The following is an 18,829-nucleotide window of genomic DNA, read 5'->3' as shown; positions in this document are numbered from 1 at the left end:
AGATGGAGGGCGTCTGGCTGGGGGATTCTGCTTCTCCAGCTCCCGAGGTCTCAGAAGGATCCTGGACCAGAAGTCTGGGAAGAGGGGAGCCTCAGATCTGGAAGAGTCCAGGACAGGTTCTGGAGAAAGGGAGATCCGTACCTCTCGTAGGATGGTTCCAGGGGTCCGCTGGGTGGAAACAGGGTTTGCTCTGAGATCCTGTGGTTGTCTTTGGCAGGAGCGCCCGCAGGGACTACATCGTGGCCAAGTATGTAGAACGTAGGTTTGCCCGGCGGTCCACGCCCGAGCCGCAGAGACTCTGGACCGCCATTTGCAACCGGGACCTGCTGTCAGTACTGGAGGCCTTCGCCAATGGGCAGGACTTCGGACAGCCGCTTCCAGGGCCTGATGGCCAGGTGAGAATTCCCTCCAAGGGCCACTCATAACCCACCCGAACCCACATACTCCTTCGTACTTCTCCAGGACCAGCTATCACTCCGTTCTGCCCACCTCTGACATCTATTCAAACCCCACCCCTCAGAGGGATAAATGGAAGAGAACACAAGCTCAGTCAAGTAGACTTGAGCCAGAATCTTGGCTCTGTTTTTTCCTAGCTGTGTGACCTAGAGCAGGTTGCTTAACTTCTCTGAGTTTCATTTTCTCATCTGTAAAACAGGTTGATAGCACCCACAGTGTTGAGGTGAGAATTAAGTCATATATGGAAATGGCCTGGTGCATAATATGGGTACAATAAATTGTTAGTATCTTTTATTTTCCTTGATAGCCTTAGAAATGGGTGAGGGTGGGTCAGATTAGAGCAGGGAAGGCCATTGTATGACTTTTCTAGTAACAAACATCATGTGAACTAGGGGGGTGGGGGTGCGGAGGGGAGGATATCAGAGACATTTGAAAGAGTAAATCAACAGGAGTTGCGGACTGTTTGGACATCCAGAATTGGATGTCATGTCTCTGGGCTGTCTGATGTCTTTGTGGGGCCGTCCAGTGGGCAGTGAGAGTGCAGTATGTAGATGAGTAAGAATTTGAAATGGCCTACAGGGGTGATAGCTGAAAGCATGGGGTTAGCTGGGGTCCTGGACGGCCGTGAGAGAGGATCAGAGAGAGGAGACGCCCAGGGCCAAGGACCACTTTTGGGAAACATCGTCTACTGGGGACAAGAGGAGCCAGAGCCATTCAAGGAAGAGATCAAGGAATGGTCTTTCACCCTCCTCCAGACACGAGGTTCCATCCATTCAGGCTCATCTCTCAGGGGTTCCGACCTCTTCATATCTGGAGTTGTCAAGGAGCAGCAAGAGTTCAAGAGGGTAACACTGAGTTGGGGGCAAGTAAACTGGGGGAAACTCAGAGGTGTGTGGATGTGTCTTCAGGCACCTGGAGAGCTTGCCCTGCACGTGGCTGTCAGAGTCGCCAACCAGGCCTCCCTGCCTCTGGTGGATTTCATCATCCAGAATGGGTGAGAACCTCCCTACCATCTATCCATCTGTATCCTCACACTGCCCCCCTTGCCTTGCTCTTCTCCCGCTCTCTTCCCTCCCCTCCCCTCCTCTTCTCTTTTTACCCCTGACAGTGACCCCTTACCTATCTGTTCCCCGTCCATGCTCCCTGACCATGCACTCTCAGCGGTCACCCGGATGCCAAGGCAGCTGATGGGAACAGCGCTTTGCACTACGCTGCTCTCTACAACCAACCCGACTGCCTCAAGCTGCTGCTGAAGGGGAGAGCTTCCGTTGGCGCAGGTGGGACTCGACTGCCCCTCCTGTGGCACTTTTGCCTTTTTCCCAGACAGAGCACACTGGTCAAAAGCATGGACTTCACACACAGTCTTGGGTCCTAGTCCTGGCTTTTGCCTCTGACCACCTCTGTGACTGTGGGGTTTGTCTGTTCAGCTCTTGAGCCTCATCTTCCTCATCTGTAAAATGGGGATAATACCACTGATCTAATAGGCCTGCTAAGAGGGTAAAATAAAACATTGTTTCTGAAAGTATTAACCAACTCAACATTAGCTGAACCTGAATAATAGTGATTATGATAGCCACCATTTACTGTTTAATATGTGCCTGGTAATGTGCCAAGTGTTTTACACGTATTAACTCATTTAATTTTCATAACAACCTAGTCAGGTAGTTACAGTATCATACTCATTTTATAGCTTAGAAAATTAAGGCCCAGAGAGGTTAAGGACCTTGTCCAAGGTCACACAGCCAGGAAGTAGCTGAGCCAGGATTCAAACCCAGACAATCTGATTTCAGAGCCTCATCTAAACCTCTAAGCTGTAACGCTGCTTTGAGCCTAACTGTGTCCTCTGACTTTAACCCTCACAGTGAATGAGGCAGGAGAAACAGCTTTGGACGTAGCCAGGAAGAAGCAGCACAAGGAGTGTGAGGACCTGGTGAGCTCTAGGGAAGGGGGGGTAGCCCCTGTTCCCCGCTCTCTCTCCACTGAGCCCTGACTCTCTGAACTGCCAAGGCTTTGTTTTTGGCAGCTGGAGCAGGCCCAGGCTGGGGTGCTGGCCTTCCCTCTGCATGTGGACTACTCCTGGGGAATTGCCACAGAGCCTGGCTCTGACAGTGAGGAGGACGAGGAAGAGAAGGTAGGTCCCAGCCCCTGCCTTTCTGGCCTCTAGAGAGCAGAAGGAAAGAGTCAGATTGGACCTGGTGGGGGGAGGGGCAGGGTTGAACTAGAAGAACCAGCTGTCCTCCCTCCCCCACACTTCTGCCCCAGCAGCGCTGCCCTCTGAAGCCCCAAGCCCAGGTCCGCTGGGCCAGTGGGAGGATGGACATCAGCAACAAGACCTATGAGACCATCACCAGCTTGGGCCTAACTGCCGTTCAGAGCCAGAGTGAGGACTGCCCCCCACCACTGCCAGTCAAAAACCCTTCTCGGACCATGGTCCAAGGCCGTGCAGGACATGCCAGCGGAGGTATGGCTGGCTGCTCAGAAAAATGCTCGTCATGCCATTCATTGGAGGCTTGCTGTGTGCGAGGGCACTGAGCTCAGAGTACATGTGTTACTTCATGTCATCCTGACCATCACGTGTCAGGCAGGGGTTATCAGCTCTCCCTTACAGCTACAGGAACAGAGATGTTAAGGAACTTGCCCAAGATCCCACAGCTCATGAGTCCCTGATGTGGGATTCAAACCTAGGTCTGTCTTATTCCAAATGTTGCTTCACTTAGATAAAAAGAGCGAGCAGCATTTACTGAGCATCCACGGTGTCCTGAGTCCTTTGGGGGCTACTGAGACACAGTCACGAGTGGGGGAGATAAAAACTGGAATGCAGTCCCTTATGCTATGAGGCACAATGTAATATGAAAGGGACATCTCAAAAGGACAGGGACGTTGAGTGTTTTGTTGACTATTATTTCTCCAGCACCTAGCACAGAATCATTTATTGAATGAATGAACAGACTTGTCCTGGGAGGGAGCATGTCCCACTGGGGCTAGAAGTTGGTTTAGGGAGGCTTCCTGGTAGGGATAGCATCTGAGCTGAGCCTGAGGGGTGAGCAGGAGAGTCCAGACTGGGGAGGTGTGAGCAGAAGCAAAACAGCGTATCACTGTGGCCCTGGCTGTTGTGAACAAGCACCAGGGGTGACAGACTGCAGCATAATGGGGAAGAGTTGAAGAAGAGGGCTGGAGAGGTAGATGGGGAGTAGGAAGCGGGGAGAGACCCATGATAGATCCTAGGGGCCAAAGACAGATTTGAAACTGAGCAGAGTGATAAGTACAGTCTTTATCACTTCTGATTCCAGATCGTTCTGAAGTCCCCAGCCTGAACTCAGAGCCTCCCGAGGCCCCTGAGAGCCTGGGCAGTCCAGCCTCCTCCTCTTCCAGCCTCACAAGTCCTGTGGAATTTGGAAGTGCCAACCAATCCCCACCCAGCTCTGAAGAGGGCCTCTGGGAGCCCCCAGGCACCTCCCGACCCTGCCTGACATCTGGAACCACCCCTGCGGAGATGTATCCCCCCGTCAGGTTCAGGTTGGTGAGAGCCCAGCTGTGCAACCTAGGCAAGTGTCCTGACCTCTCTGAGCATCCATTTGTTTCCCAGTCTCTAAATGGTACTTGCCTGAAGACTGGGACACCTTCCAGCTCTGAGGCCCATGACTAATGCAGAAATGCCAGACCTTAAGTGGAGGCTGATTGGACCCCTCTCCCCTTCACACACCTGCTTCCAAGTCTGGCCTGGAGAGCTGGGTAGGAGTCTGGAGCCCAGACTGCTGAAGTTGGAGTAGAGGCTTAGCCCCACCTGTGTGGCTTGTTTTGGAGACCGTCAGTAGGGTCTTTACTCTGTCCACACCTCTAACCCAGTCCTCCCTTCCTGCAAACCCTTTCAGTGTGGAGTTTGGGGAGTAGACATGGAAAAACCCCCAGTGCTCTCTGGGAGTCAGTTCCAGGCCTCTGGGGCCTGTGATGGACCAGCCTGGGGGCCTTGTGGACTCTACCTACCCGTCCTGAGCCCCCAGCCTTGTTCCACACCCGAGCCCTTTCTCCCCCCTCGGAGGGGCTCTCTGGGCACGGGGATCACATTGGCCTTCCCCTACTTTCCAGCTCTGAGAGCACGCGCTCCTATCGGCGGGGGGCCCGGAGCCTGGAAGACGGTGCCTCGACTAGGCAACCTCTACCCAAAAGGAACATGACGGTAGGTAGGAGCTCTGGACTGTGGTTTGAGGGGAGATGGCAGAGTACCTGGGAGGTAGCTTTGGTCAAGAGTGGGCCCCGTGATTAGCGTCCACGTCATGTCTAGGGGGCCCCAGTTTGACCAGTCCCTGTCCTAGTGCTCCCCTCCCCCACTCCAGCCCCGGACGGTGAGGCTGGGACAGCCCAGGCCATGAGGGATGGCAGAGGTGATGAGCCCCAAGCTGGGGCCGCTCCCAGGGGAGGAAGAGCAAAGCTGTGTCAGGCAGCCTGGTTGCTCAGAGAAGGACTCGCCTCTCTGCAGTGGTGGCAGCATTCGGGTGGCTGTGTACCAGCCCTCGGTTTGCCCCTTCTACAGGCGTCTCCTGGAATCTGCTGAGACGGCCAGCTCCCAATCAGACAGGAAGTGCATATATTTAGTTGAGAAACCTGGTAGTGACCAGAGGACAGTAGTGCCTGCCTGGAGGTAGATAAAAGTATCCCCACAACGGAAGAAGCCTCCTCTGTTCCTTTTTCCCCTGGGGATTCCTCAGGGATGGTGGTAGTTATCTGTGTTGGGAGTGGGGGATGGCAGAGGCAGGAGCTGGGTCTCTCTGAGGAATTGTCACCCTCAGTTCATCCAAGTCAGGCACCAAACACAAATTTGTGTCTGCAAACAGCTATCCATCACCTAGCACTTAGTTGATGCCTGTCGTTGAAACGTGTATGATAAGAGGAGCCCCGGCTTTCAAGTGAGGAGGCCTTGGGCAAGTGTCTTCACTTCTTCAAGCCTCAGTTTCATTGTCTATAAAATGGGGATACTTTCATCTACCTCCACATTAGGATATAATTTCATCAGCATAGCATAGTTGTGAAACTGAGATAAACAGCTGGTATATGACAGTTTTCTTCCTTCTCTCCCCAGACTAGCCTCACTGAAGGAGAGGGCTCAAGAACTGGGGTTCTCCCAGCAAGTTCTGTGCAGCTTTTGCAAGACTAGCTCCTGCTGGCCCTTACGTGCCTGAATCACCCCTACGCTGGACCCCAATGTTCAGAACTAGGACTTGAGCCCACAGAACTGGGGAGCCGAGGCATTCATTTCCTTGGGTCTTGCTCTCTCTGTCCCCGGTGCCTCTGTGGCTGGCCTTCTTCCCTGTCATGGGCCCAATGTCCCTGCCAAGGACACTGGGCCCTTCCATGTTAGGGCCGATGGCCATTCTCTCCCCTCTGTCTCATTACCCCCCGGGGACCAGAGAGCCCTATGGCTGGATCTGAGTGACTCTGAGCTAGCTTCAGCTGCAGAACTCTCAATCCCTCATCACACCAGGACTGTGTTTCTTCCATCGGTCTGGGGGCTCAACGAGAATCGGACCAACCCACTTTCATCATTCTCCACATCCAGACCAAGGATTCTGCCAGAATAGGGACCATCTTCTTGACCATTCATTTATCTAGTATTCCTTTACTGAATTCTGGCTCTATGTCCAGACCTGTGCTAGATGCCACATGAATAAGACAAGAGGTCCTGCAGATGTGGTCCCTTGCTGGTTGGACTTAGGAATGAGCAGGGCCGGTGGTTCTGGGCTCAGGGGCAGACTGACAAGCAGCTGGTTTATACCGGTATGACACGGCAGTCGTCTGCAGCCCATATCCATTCTGGTTGGTCAGTGCCCATTCTGTACTGGCTTTTAATGAAACATTCTGCATATCACTGCTTTTGAAGGACAACACAGCCTTCCCGGGACCTCGACTATATTCCCCAGCCAGGAAGCAGAGTAGGACTCACCTCCCTAACCCCCCACCCCGCCCGCTCTCCTTGACTTAGCAGGGAGGAAAGGAATGGTCCCGGATGATGGATTCACTTTTCTCCTCTTTCTCTTGGTTAACTCAGGAGCCTTCCAGTCTCAGGGAGGAAGGGCCAAGAAAATAGAAAGGAGAGTGATAAAAATGGGAGAGTGGGGGCTGAAAGGTTCTGCTTCCCAGTGCCAGAAATTCCACCCTGGCTTTGAGCTCCCTATTAGAAAACAGATCTACCCAAGTCACCATCAGTCTCTAACACCTCAGCTTTACAGTCGCTGGGTGCTGGGCCCTGGCAGGGATGGGCCAGGCCAAATGGGAGGCCAGAGGGTACCAATGGCCAACATAGCAGTCTTGCCCAGAGGCTGGGCTGTTACCCTGGAGACCTGACTGCTCTGTGATCCCCAGACACAAGGTTGTCTTCTGAGCCCGTGTCTGGTTTTGTTCCTCTCTGACTTGTTCTTTCACTCATCTCTAATAAAAGATTTTTTTTGTGTGTGAGTAAATTCCAGTGGTTTTATTTACATGATCTGAAGAGCAAGAGGAAAGGGGAGGGCATCTTAGGGCTTGGAATTCTTTCCCTGGACCCTGTAAGGGAGACAGTCTGGTGTGGAGCCGTGGTTTGCAACCAGGGGTGATTTTGCCCCAAGGGACACTTGGCAATGCAGAAACATTTCTTTTTGTTGTTCCCAACAGGAAGATGCTACTGGCAGCTAGTGGCTAGCGTTAAGGGGTGCTGCTAAACATCCTACAATAAGCAGCAGGTCAGTCCCCCATAACAATTAATGATCTCATCTAAAAGGTTAATGGTGCCATGGGTCAGAAACCTGGTGTGGAGGAAAGAGCACTGGACTAGGAGTCCGGAGACCTACAGTTTAGCGCTGCCACAGTTCCTGTCTTAATTGGATTTCCCCTGAGACAGGTATTTGGGGGCAAGTAGTTTATTTGTGAGGTGATCCCAGGAAGCATAATGAGGGAGAAGGGAGAGAGTCAAGAAGCAATGGGGTGTGTTAATGAGGGGCTACCACCGTGAGCATCTAAGGCTTATTTTGTTGGGGAGTTTGAAGGACCAGACTGATTAGAAAGAACATGCCTTCAAGTTATCCCACGGAGAGTGAAGAAATCGGTGTCTTTATCACCAACTCTGGTCTCCTGTTGTTTGGAAGGCTCTTTCCTGGGGGTGTCAATTCCCAAGTACTTCCAAGCTGCCAGAAGCCCTTAGAGATGTGGGGAGATGTCAGAGGTGTGTGTGTCCAGGAATTGTCTGCAGGTGACTTCCAGGGAGGACAGGTAGGCAGAGGAGGTATGGTAGGTACCAACAGTGTCTGATATGGTTTGAGCAGTGCAACCGTGGGCCTCTCTGGGCCTCAGTCTTGCCATCAGCACAATGAACGGGTTGGACTCATTTTCTTAGGGTCCTTTGAGCCCTGATGATGTAGAAGTCTTGGCTTCTTTTGTTGTCATACAACTCAGTGGGAATTGGGTGGAAGTTTAAGGAAAATTTAAAAAGTTGTTTTTTTCTTCCCCCCCTTCTTTCGCCCCCCCACCCCAGCCCATGCTGGTATTATGAGCCTTGCGCTCCCCCCAGTCGGTGGCCAGTTGCCAGTCATGGGTGAGCCGCTCATAGCAGCTCTCGCTGGCTGCCTGCCAGCCGGCCGCTCACACTGGCCACCTTCATGGCAGCACACAGTAGCCCATGGCACACACAGTAGCCCATGGCAGCCCAGGGCAGCCCAGGCAGCCCAGCTCCAGGGAGAGCTGTTGTTCACAATCTTAGCTGTAGAGGGCGCAGCTCATGGTCCATGTGGGAATTGAACCCGCAACCTTGGGGTTAGGAGCACAGCACTCCAGCCACTGGGCCAGCTCCCCTCCCCCCAATTTTTTTTTTTAAGGCAATCCTAAGAAACTGCAGACAGGCAGACAGCTGTCCTTTCAACCTAGAGGGGCTTGCCTGGGGAATGGCCAACAGGCCCACCAAATCCCAAACCATTAAAACCTAACCTCCTAAAAGTGGCCGACAATGCTTTGTGTGGTGGAGCCCCACCCGCCTCTGATTTTCTGCCTCCTTTCTCCCCACACTCCTCTCGCCTCTGCGCAGTAGCCACGCTGATTTTTCAGTTCCTCCAACCCTGACATGCCAAACACCCTCCCATTCCTAAGCTTCACACAGTCAGAACTCCAGGAAGACTGTGTTGTTCCTCTCTGGATGCCCAGGGCTAGAATGGCCCAGCACATAGTAGGTGCTCAATAAATACATGTTGAATGAGCACTCCTCTCTTCCCTTCCTCCTCTCCCCAACTCCCACTCTGCACTTCTGCCCAAAGTTTAGACTTCATTTCTTCAGAGGAGATGACACCCCAACTGGTGCAGTTCTTCTCAAGTGTGTACTTCAGGTATCCTCCTCTTCTGACTGACCCTCACCGCAGTTGTGATAATATAGAATTGATTGTGTCCATATTTGTTCAAGGCTTCTCTTGCCCAGAGACCCAACAATAAGCTTGCAGGAACCGAGTCTTGTTGGTTGCATGGACGCTCAACATGTATTTGTTGAATGAACGGAAAACCTCACCTCTTCCTACCTTGGTCTCAGGTCACACAGCAGCAGTTAGAAGCCTGATGAGTCCATACCACAGTGTCTCTGTGACCTGGCTGAGGTTCTCTGAGGTTCTCAGAAAAACCTAGGGATTTTGCTGGATGCCCCAAGCCGTAGCTCCTCACGCTGGGTACTCTGTAGACCATTTTTCATGTCTCCCCTCCATGTTCCTAAGCACCCTGCCCTCTCCCTCCACCCCAGAAAGATCATTTTGTGTCAATTAAATGTATTTGTTTAGGAAGGGACGTGGGTCTGCTGGGGACCCTTGGAAGGTCCTATCTCAGGAACACAAATGTGTGCACAGCGATGGGAGCACAATTCCGTTTCCTCCCCTCCACCCAAAATGACCCAGACTCCATCCCATGGAAGACGCAGTACCCTAATTTTGCATAGAGGGCGCCCATGCACCTGGATTATTATTTTCTCAAAGTTTGGTGCATTTAAGAATCTCCCGAGCCCTCACTATTCAGAATGCAGGCCTGGGACGGCAGCACCGGTACGTAGCTCTCGAGGACCTGGTTAGAAATGCAAAATCTCTAACGAAATAGACGGAAACAGAGGGCCTGGATACGGGTGCGTACAGGCTGCGCGCACGAATGAGTGAGCACAGGGTAGGGCAGAGTTGGCTTGAGTCATCGTGTACAAAACTGGGATCCAAGTCCACCAAGTTTCCTCCACTTGGACACAGGCGCGGAGCTAGGTCTGCCCGCTCTGAGCTGCAGCGGTGCAGAGACGCGGGAGCCCTGAACTCTTCTCGGAGCTCCCGGGACATCCTTAAGCACCCACGACAGCCTGTTCTGTCCGGACGACAGACTCCTCGCTCGCCGGATAGCCCTGCTCGCCAAATCTCCCTTCAGCCCCGGGTCCCCCGGGAAGGGCTAGAGGACACGGTTCTCTCTCAGCCTGGTCCCGCTCCGGAGGCCCGACCCGCGGGCTCCGGCAATCTGCCCTGGCGAGTCCTTGAAGTCTATATTTAGTGCACGCCACCCCTCCCCCCATGTCGGAGGCAGGCCAGCCGGGGTGGGGGACGCGGGGGGGGGGGGAGAGCCCCGCCCCCGCCAGGCGTGTGGGTGTGTGTGTGTGTGTATGTATGTGTGGTGTGTTTGCGGCCCGCGCGGGTTGCACACCCTCCGCCTCTGCGCCTCGTCCCCTAGGCCAGGCTGCTGCTGCCCCTGCGCCCCTCGCCCCGCCGGGCGTTGTAGGCCAACATGGGCCAGGAAGAGGAGCTGCTGAGGATCGCCAAAAAGCTGGAGAAGATGGTGGCCAGGAAAAACACGGTGAGGCTGCAGAGTTTGGGCCACAGCCCCCGCCCCCGGGAGGCGCGGCGCGGGCGAGCCCTGGAGTCCCGGGGGCGCGTGCTGGCGCGGCGCCCAGGAGGCGCGGGCTGAACTCAAGACCCAAGGGAGGTGCGGCTGGTGCAGGGTTCAGCGCCCCTTGGGGACTGTTGGGCACCCCCGAGTGGATGTGTGCATGGCTCGGGACGCCCGGGGAATCGTGTGGGCCACGAAGACGAGACTTATGCTCGTCCCTCTGGACGCTTAGGGTTCAGGGGCCCCGGGGTAGCCTGTGCAGGGCCCAGGAAAGAGAATGAAGAGACCAGGACCTGGAAAAGGACTTTCGGAGTCCCGGGACGCACGACGTGTGCAAAGTCAGGGGAGTGGCGGCGACTGCGGGGGGGTGCGGGGGGCGGACTGGGGAAACAAAATCCCGGTGGCTCCAGAAGGGGCAAAGAAACTTGAGCTGATGAGAGGTGCTGAGCCGCGTCTATCCCGCACCCGGGAGTGGATCTGGGAGAGAGGAGTGAAAGACCGCGGATTCCGCGACCCCACAGCTTGGGGCGCCAGGAGCGGTTCTGTTTGCAGTTTTCCCTTTATTTGGCCGCAGGGTGGAGCCCGCGCTGGCGGGGGCCGAACAGGTGCGGGGCAGCCGCAGCCCTCGCGGCCCGCGGGGCGGGGGGAGAGGGACCGGCTGAAGGCCTGGCCTTTGTGCACGAACCCGGAGGTTGACCGCAATCAATGCTGGCGTCGCAACCTGCGGGTCCAGGAGCCCCGAGCGCAGGTCGACTTGAAGTTAATGTTTGATCCTTCGCGTGATCTTTGCCTCATGCTGGTGCCTCAGGGTTTCCAGGCCAGAGCAAACTTGGCCTTGGGTCAGGGAAGGTCCTGAGCACACCTGGGAAGGGAAAAGAAGGGAGGTTAGAGGGCGTGTCTCCCTTCCCCCATCTCGCTCTGTCCCTCCTCCTCCAAATCTGTCCCTCCTCATAGCCCAAATCATGGCCCTTTCCTGGAGCAGGACTTGTTTCCAGGGCATTCTGTGACCCAAGGAGTTTGGGAAAAGGATAGACCCTAAGGGAGGTTTTAGAACAGGGAAGAGGGAAGGGTCTCTGGAGTGTCAGGAAGCTCTAGTGTAGACAGGAGCAGAAATGAATTGGTGTTAATATAAAGGCTAGAGCCTCCGTCTCTCCATCTGTAAGAAGGAGATGAGACACCTACCTCCTGGGAAGGAGTGTCACTGGGTTTTTGTCTCTACTGGCGGTGGTAAGAGTGAAAGAGATGTAAAACTCTCAGTAGTAGGACTTGGAATGGTGCTGGCTAAGAGTTAGAGAATGAAACCTGCTTTTGCACAGCCAGATGAAACAGAAACCTGCAGAGTGCTGGCAGCTTCTCCCAGCCCCCACCTGCCCCCATTCCCGGATCCTCTAAAATCAGTGAAACTGAGCCTCAAGTAATGAGGGGCACTTTCCCAACTGAGGGCGGCAGAGCCCAACTCTGAGCTAAATTCCAAGGCAAGTGGACAGGTTATCCCAGCCTGGCCCCCTGCTGACCCAGGTTTGGATTGGGAGATTCCGGACCTCTGGATGAGAGGAATGGAGGGTGGGGGATGGGGTGGGGAAGCTTAGGAGACCTGAGAAAGGCAGCTTGGTTGGGCGCAGAGCTCTGGCTGAGAGGGGAGGAACTGGCCCTTGCCTCCCCTCACTCCTTTTATGGCCACAGGTCCACCACTGTACTTCCTCTCTCTGGGCCTCGATTTCCTCTTCTATGAAATGGGAAGAGGAAATGGTGTCCCTTGGCAATGGATTCCTGTGGAAGTATTCAGAGCTCTCTCCAGGAAAGACGCAAGTCTGGTCACAGGGTCCCTGTAGTTCAGAGCCAGTCTGCAGCCACGTCTGCGCCTCGGCTCTTGGCAGCCTCTGGGTGGGCACAGATGTCTGGGCATGTGATCGAGAAAGGTGGGGCCTGCTCTAGGAGTGCAAGTGGGCCGGCCCAGTGGTGGTTAGGGAGAGGACACACTTCCTGTAATAAGACGGATCCTCCACGTTGCAACTCAGGCCTGGGGTTTACTGCCAGTTCCTGAAGTCCCAGCAACTTAGGGCTTCTGTCAGATGTTGTAAGCATGCACCACTGAAACAGCTTTAAACATAAAAACACCAAGTCACAGCTAGACAGAAACATAGTTACACACAACAAACATAGCTACACACACACACACATACACAGACACACACACGCCGCCACACATAACAATAACTAAACAAGCAGCTATAAACATAATTACATAACATGACAGACACCCTGACCATTATATTTATAGAAAGATACACAAAGACAACTTCACGTGTGCATGCAGACAATAAGCTACACCCAGACATGCAAAACTAAAAACTTAACAAACGGTTACACTTACACATTCAGCCGTTGTAACACAGGCAGCATACAACAAAGACAAACACAATGTGCTTTGGGCTGCATACCCACAGCTCCACCCCTGGACCAGGGATACTGCTGGCTACACATCTCATACGTGTGTGCAGAGACACACCTGGTAATACTTGCAGAAGGCTCTAAACGAGGGCTTGTGGCTGTGTTCCAACATGATCCACTTATACAGTGGGACATACAGAGACAGGCTCAGGGGTGAGATGGAACTGGCTTAACACTGATGTTTGAACTTTTAGGAATTTTGCAAGCTGGTTGTTAAATACAGCCATTATTTTAAAAGTTAAATCAGAAGCTTATAATTAAATAAATTATATTTTAAAAAGGTAATAATTCTCCAAAGTCACCACTTCCCAATTATTTTACTACATTTTACTATCAACTATGGTCTAGAGGTTATTTGCTTCCATTATATCGATATGGTGAAAATACTAGTAGGTTAGTGCAAAAGTAATTGTGGTTTAAAAGGTTAAAAATAATTGCAAAAACCACAATTACTTCTGCACTAACATATACTATGTTTCCCTGAAAATAAGACCTAGCCGGACAAACAGCTCTAATGCATCTTTTGGAGCAAAAAAATAGTATAAGACCAGGTCTTATTTTACTATAATATAACACCGGTCTTATATAATATAATATAATATAATATAATATAATATAATATAATATAATACTGTGTCTTATATTAATTTTTGCTCCAAAAATTCATTAGAGCTGATTGTCCGGCTAGGTCTTATTTTCGGGGAAACATGGTGTATATATATATATGGATATGTGTGCTACTCCCCAGTACCTCCTTCAGTTCAGTGACAGCATGTGGGTAGCTTGAAATTGGCCATGGGAGGAGTATTTACACTAGAAATTGGCAAACACTACAAATCAGGTTTGTTTTGTTTCGTTTTTTCCCCTGAGAACTGGTTATTAAACATTGACCAACATACCACTGTGCTTACTTATGCTGGAGATTCCATGACTGTACAAGTCTAGACACATCCAAGTCCATTCCTACACAGTTGTGTAGTTCGAGCCTGAGAGGCCTGAGTTTGAATCCCAGCTCTGTTCCTTGTAACTCTCTGCAAATTATTTAACCTCTTTGTTTCTTGCTCTTCTGTGACAATGGGATCCTCTGTAAAAATGGGGTTGGTAATAGTACCTACCTCATGGGGCCATTGTAAGAGTTAAACGAGATAATGCACGTAATATACTTAGAAGAGGGTCCAGCACATGATAAACCTTTCACGTTATACACAGCATTATATACCCACAAATTTACATACACACACAACCCACAGGTCACACCTCTGAAAATATAACTGTAAATCCAAGCTCTAAGGGAGGCAGAGACTGGCAGCCCTTGGGTTGTGGTCCGGGAAGCCTGGCCAACAGAATACAGTCAGCTGATACTCTTCAGGGAACTGAACTCAGGACAGGAGGCAGGGTCTAGCTTCTAGGAAGGGGGTGGGAGGAAGGAGAAGGGGCTGTTCACGGCTTGACGGCCAGCAGATTTTCAAATCTAGGTCTCCCTTCTTCCCCTCCCGGTCTCCCCTCCTGCCTTCTGCTTTCTGCTTCATTCATTCACTCAGGGAGCCCTGGGCTGTGGGCTGAATCCTGAGGTCCCAGAGATTAAAACAGGCCTCTTTACCCAAGAGGAATGAAAGTATATAGCCACACAAAGACTTGTACGGGAATGTTCCTAACAGTTTTATTTGCAGTAGCCCCTACCTGGAAACTACCCAAAAGTCCATCAACAAGTGAATGGATAAACAAATTGTAGTCAATACATAGAATGGAAAATGACTCAGCAGTAAAAATGAACTATTGATATACATGGATGAATCTCAGAATAATCATGCTGAGTGAAAGAAGCCAGACAAAAAGGAGTCCATTACAGTACTCTTGATATAAAACCCTTAAAATGCAAGCCCATCTATTGTGACAGAATAGCGGTGGCCTGCAGCTGGGGTCGGTGCAAGGAAAGATGGATTACAAAGGAGAACTAGGAAACTTTTGGGGATGACGGTTATGTTCTTATCTTGATTGGGGTGAGTGTTACATAGGTGTACATATTTCAAAACTCATCAAATTGTAGCCTACAATGTGTCCCGTTTGTTGTATGTCAACTATACCTCAGTAAAATTGTTTTTAAAAAATGACACAGTCCTCACCCTGCCGAAACTCACAGTTGGAAAATGAGGAGAAGAGAATACAGACACCAAAGCAGTAACAGTAAGCCTCGAAGTAACTGATTGTAGAGGAAGAGATAGGGGAGTGGAGAGAGCACACCCAGTAGAAAGAACAGCAGAACCCACAGCTCGAGCGCAGGATGAGTGGTTAGGGCCGGACCCTGGCTCCGAGGGGTTTGAACACAGCTGGGTGGTGGGAGATGAAGTCAGAGAGTTGGTCTGGGGCAGAAGTTTTTCCTTCTCTCTCCTGCTTTCCGTCCCTTTCCTCGACCATGTGTCTACCTGTATCCTGGACCTGGAATGATCTCCTCCCTACCTCCTGCCTCCCTCTTTCCCGCCAAGACCACACAGTGGTCAGAGAGGGGCCTGGGGCAGAACCCCCTGGCCTCAGTCCTCACCTTGTGGCCTCTACAGGAAGGGGCCCTCGACCTTCTGAAGAAGCTGAACAGCTGTCAGATGTCCATCCAGCTACTCCAGGTGGGGTGGGGGTGGGAAGCCTTGGGGGCACTGCCTGGGTGGGAGAGATTTTCTGGGGGGAAGACCCTGGGGAGGGGTCTGGGAGGAATTTCTGAGGGATGGGTTGGGGCGAGAAGAGATGTTGAGGTATGCTGAGGGTGGGGACCGAGACATTTAGACGGGGTAGGGGGCCTTCCAAGCACAGGGGGCCCTCTGGGTCTGGGAGAAAGACTGACGTGCTTTCCTTGAGTACCACAGTTCCCAAGGCCCTGGGCCTACGGGATCCAAGAGGCTAGTGATCCAGGGAGAGGGAAGAGTCCCTCATTTTTCGATCCTCCCTGTGTTGCCCATGGAACCCCCAAACATTACCAGGAGCTCTTGGCCCTGAAAACAAAATTAGATTTAGTCGCCAGACACAAGCTTTAGTAGCCAGAGCCGCATCTTAAGCTGAAACTTGAGCTTGAAGGCACCAGGGGACAGGGAATGGAGAGGGGTCCTTATCATCTGCGAGATCCACCACCACCTCAGCTTTTCACCAAAGGCACAGTTATCCATTAGTGCAAGGGGCGGGGCCTGGGGCACTGGCCCTCACTAAGGGCAGCAGGTCAGGGCCTCACTTATAGGATCAGAGTGGTTAGTGCAGCCACAGGTCAGGGCTGGGGCTCCGGAGAAGTTGAGCTGAGGCAAGGGGGTGGTTGAGCTGGGGCAGGTCTTGCTAATTAGGGCGGCCAGGCCTGTGCGTCCCTTCCCAGACCAGCCCCAAACCCTCTCACTTTGCAGACAACCAGGATTGGAGTTGCCGTTAATGGGGTCCGCAAACACTGCTCAGACAAGGAGGTCGTGTCCTTGGCCAAAGTCCTCATCAAAAACTGGAAGCGGCTGCTGGGTGAGAGGGGCGAGCCCAATGTGTTTCTCGGCCATGTTTTTCTCCCAGCACCTGGGACAGCACGGTGCCTGGCTCATAGCAAGCACCCACTGCATGCTTGTTGAATGACTTACTGAATGACAGATGGCCTCTAGTGGGGAGTGCCAGTGTTGTCTACTCAGGTGTGAGATTTGTCGATAGGAGTTTTCACGTACATGTACCTATGTATGTATTTCTGTTTGCTTGTGAGTTCATACACATTTGTATGAATATGTGCATAGGTGTGTGTGCAAATGTCTTTCTGTCCCCAGAAAGTGTGAGCGTGGTTTTGTATCCATGTGCATATTGTATATGCATCTGTGTATAAAGGTGTGTGTGTGTGTGTGTGTGTGTGTGTGTGTGTTGGGGGTGTGTGGCTGTCCCTATCCCAGCCTTTTGCTCCTTCCCCCCCAAAGTCATGCTGGGTTTGACTGAGACAGAGCTGAGTTGAGAAGCACTGCCACCCTTTTGTATTCAGACTCCCCTGGATCCCCCAAAGGAGAAAAAGGAGAGGAAAGAGAAAAAGCAAAGAAGAAAGAAAAGGGGCTTGACTGTTCCAGTTGGAAGCCAGACGCAGGCCTTTCTCCACCAAGGAAGAAACGAGGAGAAGAGCCCAAAGACAGGTATTTTTTTCTGGGATGGAGAGAAGGGTGCTGACACGTGTCATGTCCTCTGCCAGCGGTCCTGTTTATATATAATTTCACTTCATCCTCACAACCCAGGAGATGGTTATTGTTACTGTCTCCGACAGAGCCCCCTCTGGAGCTCAACCAGACGGACTCATAAGACCCAAACAGGCCGTCTCTGGTACAGGCTTCAGCTAGAAGGATGCAGGGGCAGGAAGTGCAGTGTGCCAACAGGGCGGCCTCAGACTTTTCTCATCAGCCAGAGTTCTCATAGGGGACCACACAGCATCCCGAGCTATTCTCTGGCCCACCCAGGTTACCACCCAGAAGCAGGAAAATGAGACCACAATGGTTGGGAACTCCCTGACTTAGAAGCCCATGTCCCAAATCTTGTAACAAACAGTCACATAGACAAAGCTTCCAGGATCGCAGCAAGGGCACTGACCAGTTATAAGAATCACAGTCACTGTTCCCGGGGAAGCCCAAAAGCTGCGGTCTTCCACTAATTACTTACGGTTCATTCATAGCGCCCCCCCCACCCGCCCCGCCCCATCTTGACATCATTTACCCATCGGCGCTCATTTGCACTATATGCAACGTTGCCTAGTAATGCAGCTGCATCGAACCTTTGTCAAGGTTACAGGAAAGTGGTGCTAGGAACCTACTTGCCCATAGAGAAGGAAAAGTGCTTTGTTGGCTCTTTATTCAAAATTCCCATTTTATTAGCGATGAGGAAGCTGAAGGTTGGGGAGCAGGGGCTTTCCTAGGATCACACAGCCGTTATGTGACAAAGTGGGCTTCCAGTCTTGTCTGTCAGAGCCCCAGACCTCTTCTGAGAAGACTAGAACAGTTATTTGACACAACTCCAGGCCCATTCCCCCTTATCCACCCTAGCTAGGGTGCCCAAAATGAGACAACCTTCATATAGGGCCTAAAAGCCTTATCAATCATGGTCGGTAAAAGCCTTCGTGGATGTATAAGTAAGTCTTACCTATTCCCTATGTAACAAGCCAGATCACTTAATTCTTTGGGGTGGGGGTGGGGTCCTACATTGTTCATCTAATAGATAAGGGGTGGTACTAGATAATACTGAGTAGTATCTAATGGTACTAAATAATACTAGATAATATGGACAATATCATCCATGATACATCATTTTTTTTAATAGTATTTTTTTTTAAAGATTTTATTGGGGAAGGGGAACAGGACTTTATTGGGGAACTGTGTTTACTTCCAGGACTTTTTTTTTTCCCAAGTCAAGTTGTTTGTCCTTTCAAACTTAGTTGTGGAGGGTGCCGTTCAGCTTCAAGTTGTCGTCCTTTCAGTCTTAGTTGTGGAGGGCGCAGCTCAGCTCCAGGTCCAGTTGCGGTTGCTAGTTGCAGGGGGCGCAGCCCACCATCCCCTGCGGGAGTAGATCCGGCAACCTTGTGGTTGAGAGGATGCGCTCCAACCAACTGAGCCATCTGGGAGCTCAGCGGCAGCTCAGCTCAAGGTGCCATGTTCAATCTTAGTTGCAGGGGCCAGAGCCCACCATCCCTTGCAGGACTCGAGGAATTGAACTGGCAACCTTGTGGTTGAGAGCCCACTGGCCCACGTGGGAATAGAACTGGCAGCCTTTGGAGTTAGGAGCATGGAGCTCTAACCGCCTGAGCCACCGGGCCGGCCCACATCAACATTTTTAATGTGTATACATTTCACCCAGTGTATCCACTGCAAGGAATTCATTTTAAGGAATTAATCAGATTCAACTTACAGGTGAAACATTCTGTGTGTAACATTTTCAGCTGGCATTTCTAAAACATTTGTTCCTCTGAACCCTTTTTAAGTGACTGTTTATTATATAATCCTATGCAATAAGCATTTTGCAGAAACCCTATACAATAAGCTTTAGAAAACAATGCTGTTAGAGGAATGATTCTTTACCAGCCGGGGGATATGCTTCC

General features: G+C 51.7%; 2 protein-coding genes across 7 annotated transcripts in view; both read left to right on the top strand.

The window, feature by feature from the left end:
* Positions 1 to 6,348, top strand: part of ASAP3 (ArfGAP with SH3 domain, ankyrin repeat and PH domain 3) — a 43,234-nt gene extending 36,886 nt beyond the window's left edge. For all 5 annotated transcript variants that reach the window (XM_033113628.1, XM_033113633.1, XM_033113631.1 and 2 more), the window contains 9 exons: positions 218 to 395; positions 1,365 to 1,450; positions 1,618 to 1,733; positions 2,319 to 2,386; positions 2,480 to 2,587; positions 2,722 to 2,917; positions 3,747 to 3,972; positions 4,543 to 4,633; positions 5,534 to 6,348. In XM_033113628.1, the coding sequence (XP_032969519.1) occupies positions 218 to 395; positions 1,365 to 1,450; positions 1,618 to 1,733; positions 2,319 to 2,386; positions 2,480 to 2,587; positions 2,722 to 2,917; positions 3,747 to 3,972; positions 4,543 to 4,633; positions 5,534 to 5,608 (1,144 nt within the window). In that variant the 3' untranslated portion in view covers positions 5,609 to 6,348. The remainder of the gene's footprint in view (positions 1 to 217; positions 396 to 1,364; positions 1,451 to 1,617; positions 1,734 to 2,318; positions 2,387 to 2,479; positions 2,588 to 2,721; positions 2,918 to 3,746; positions 3,973 to 4,542; positions 4,634 to 5,533) is intronic.
* A 3,128-nt stretch (positions 6,349 to 9,476) lies between these two features.
* The window catches only part of TCEA3 (transcription elongation factor A3), a 33,802-nt gene continuing 24,449 nt past the window's right edge, over positions 9,477 to 18,829 (top strand). The window contains exons 1-5 of one of the 2 annotated variants that reach the window (XM_033113635.1): positions 9,477 to 9,494; positions 10,153 to 10,275; positions 15,315 to 15,377; positions 16,137 to 16,242; positions 16,739 to 16,883. In XM_033113635.1, the coding sequence (XP_032969526.1) occupies positions 10,207 to 10,275; positions 15,315 to 15,377; positions 16,137 to 16,242; positions 16,739 to 16,883 (383 nt within the window). In that variant the 5' untranslated portion in view covers positions 9,477 to 9,494; positions 10,153 to 10,206. Of the gene's footprint in view, positions 9,495 to 10,040; positions 10,276 to 15,314; positions 15,378 to 16,136; positions 16,243 to 16,738; positions 16,884 to 18,829 lie in introns of those variants that run through there. The other variant, XM_033113634.1, reaches the window with a different exon arrangement.

This window comes from Rhinolophus ferrumequinum, chromosome 9, assembly GCF_004115265.2.
Source record: "Rhinolophus ferrumequinum isolate MPI-CBG mRhiFer1 chromosome 9, mRhiFer1_v1.p, whole genome shotgun sequence".
In the NCBI taxonomy this organism is placed as follows: domain Eukaryota; kingdom Metazoa; phylum Chordata; class Mammalia; order Chiroptera; family Rhinolophidae; genus Rhinolophus; species Rhinolophus ferrumequinum.
Note: the sequence above shows the minus strand (reverse complement) of the source record. Positions and strands in the feature narration are given on the sequence as shown.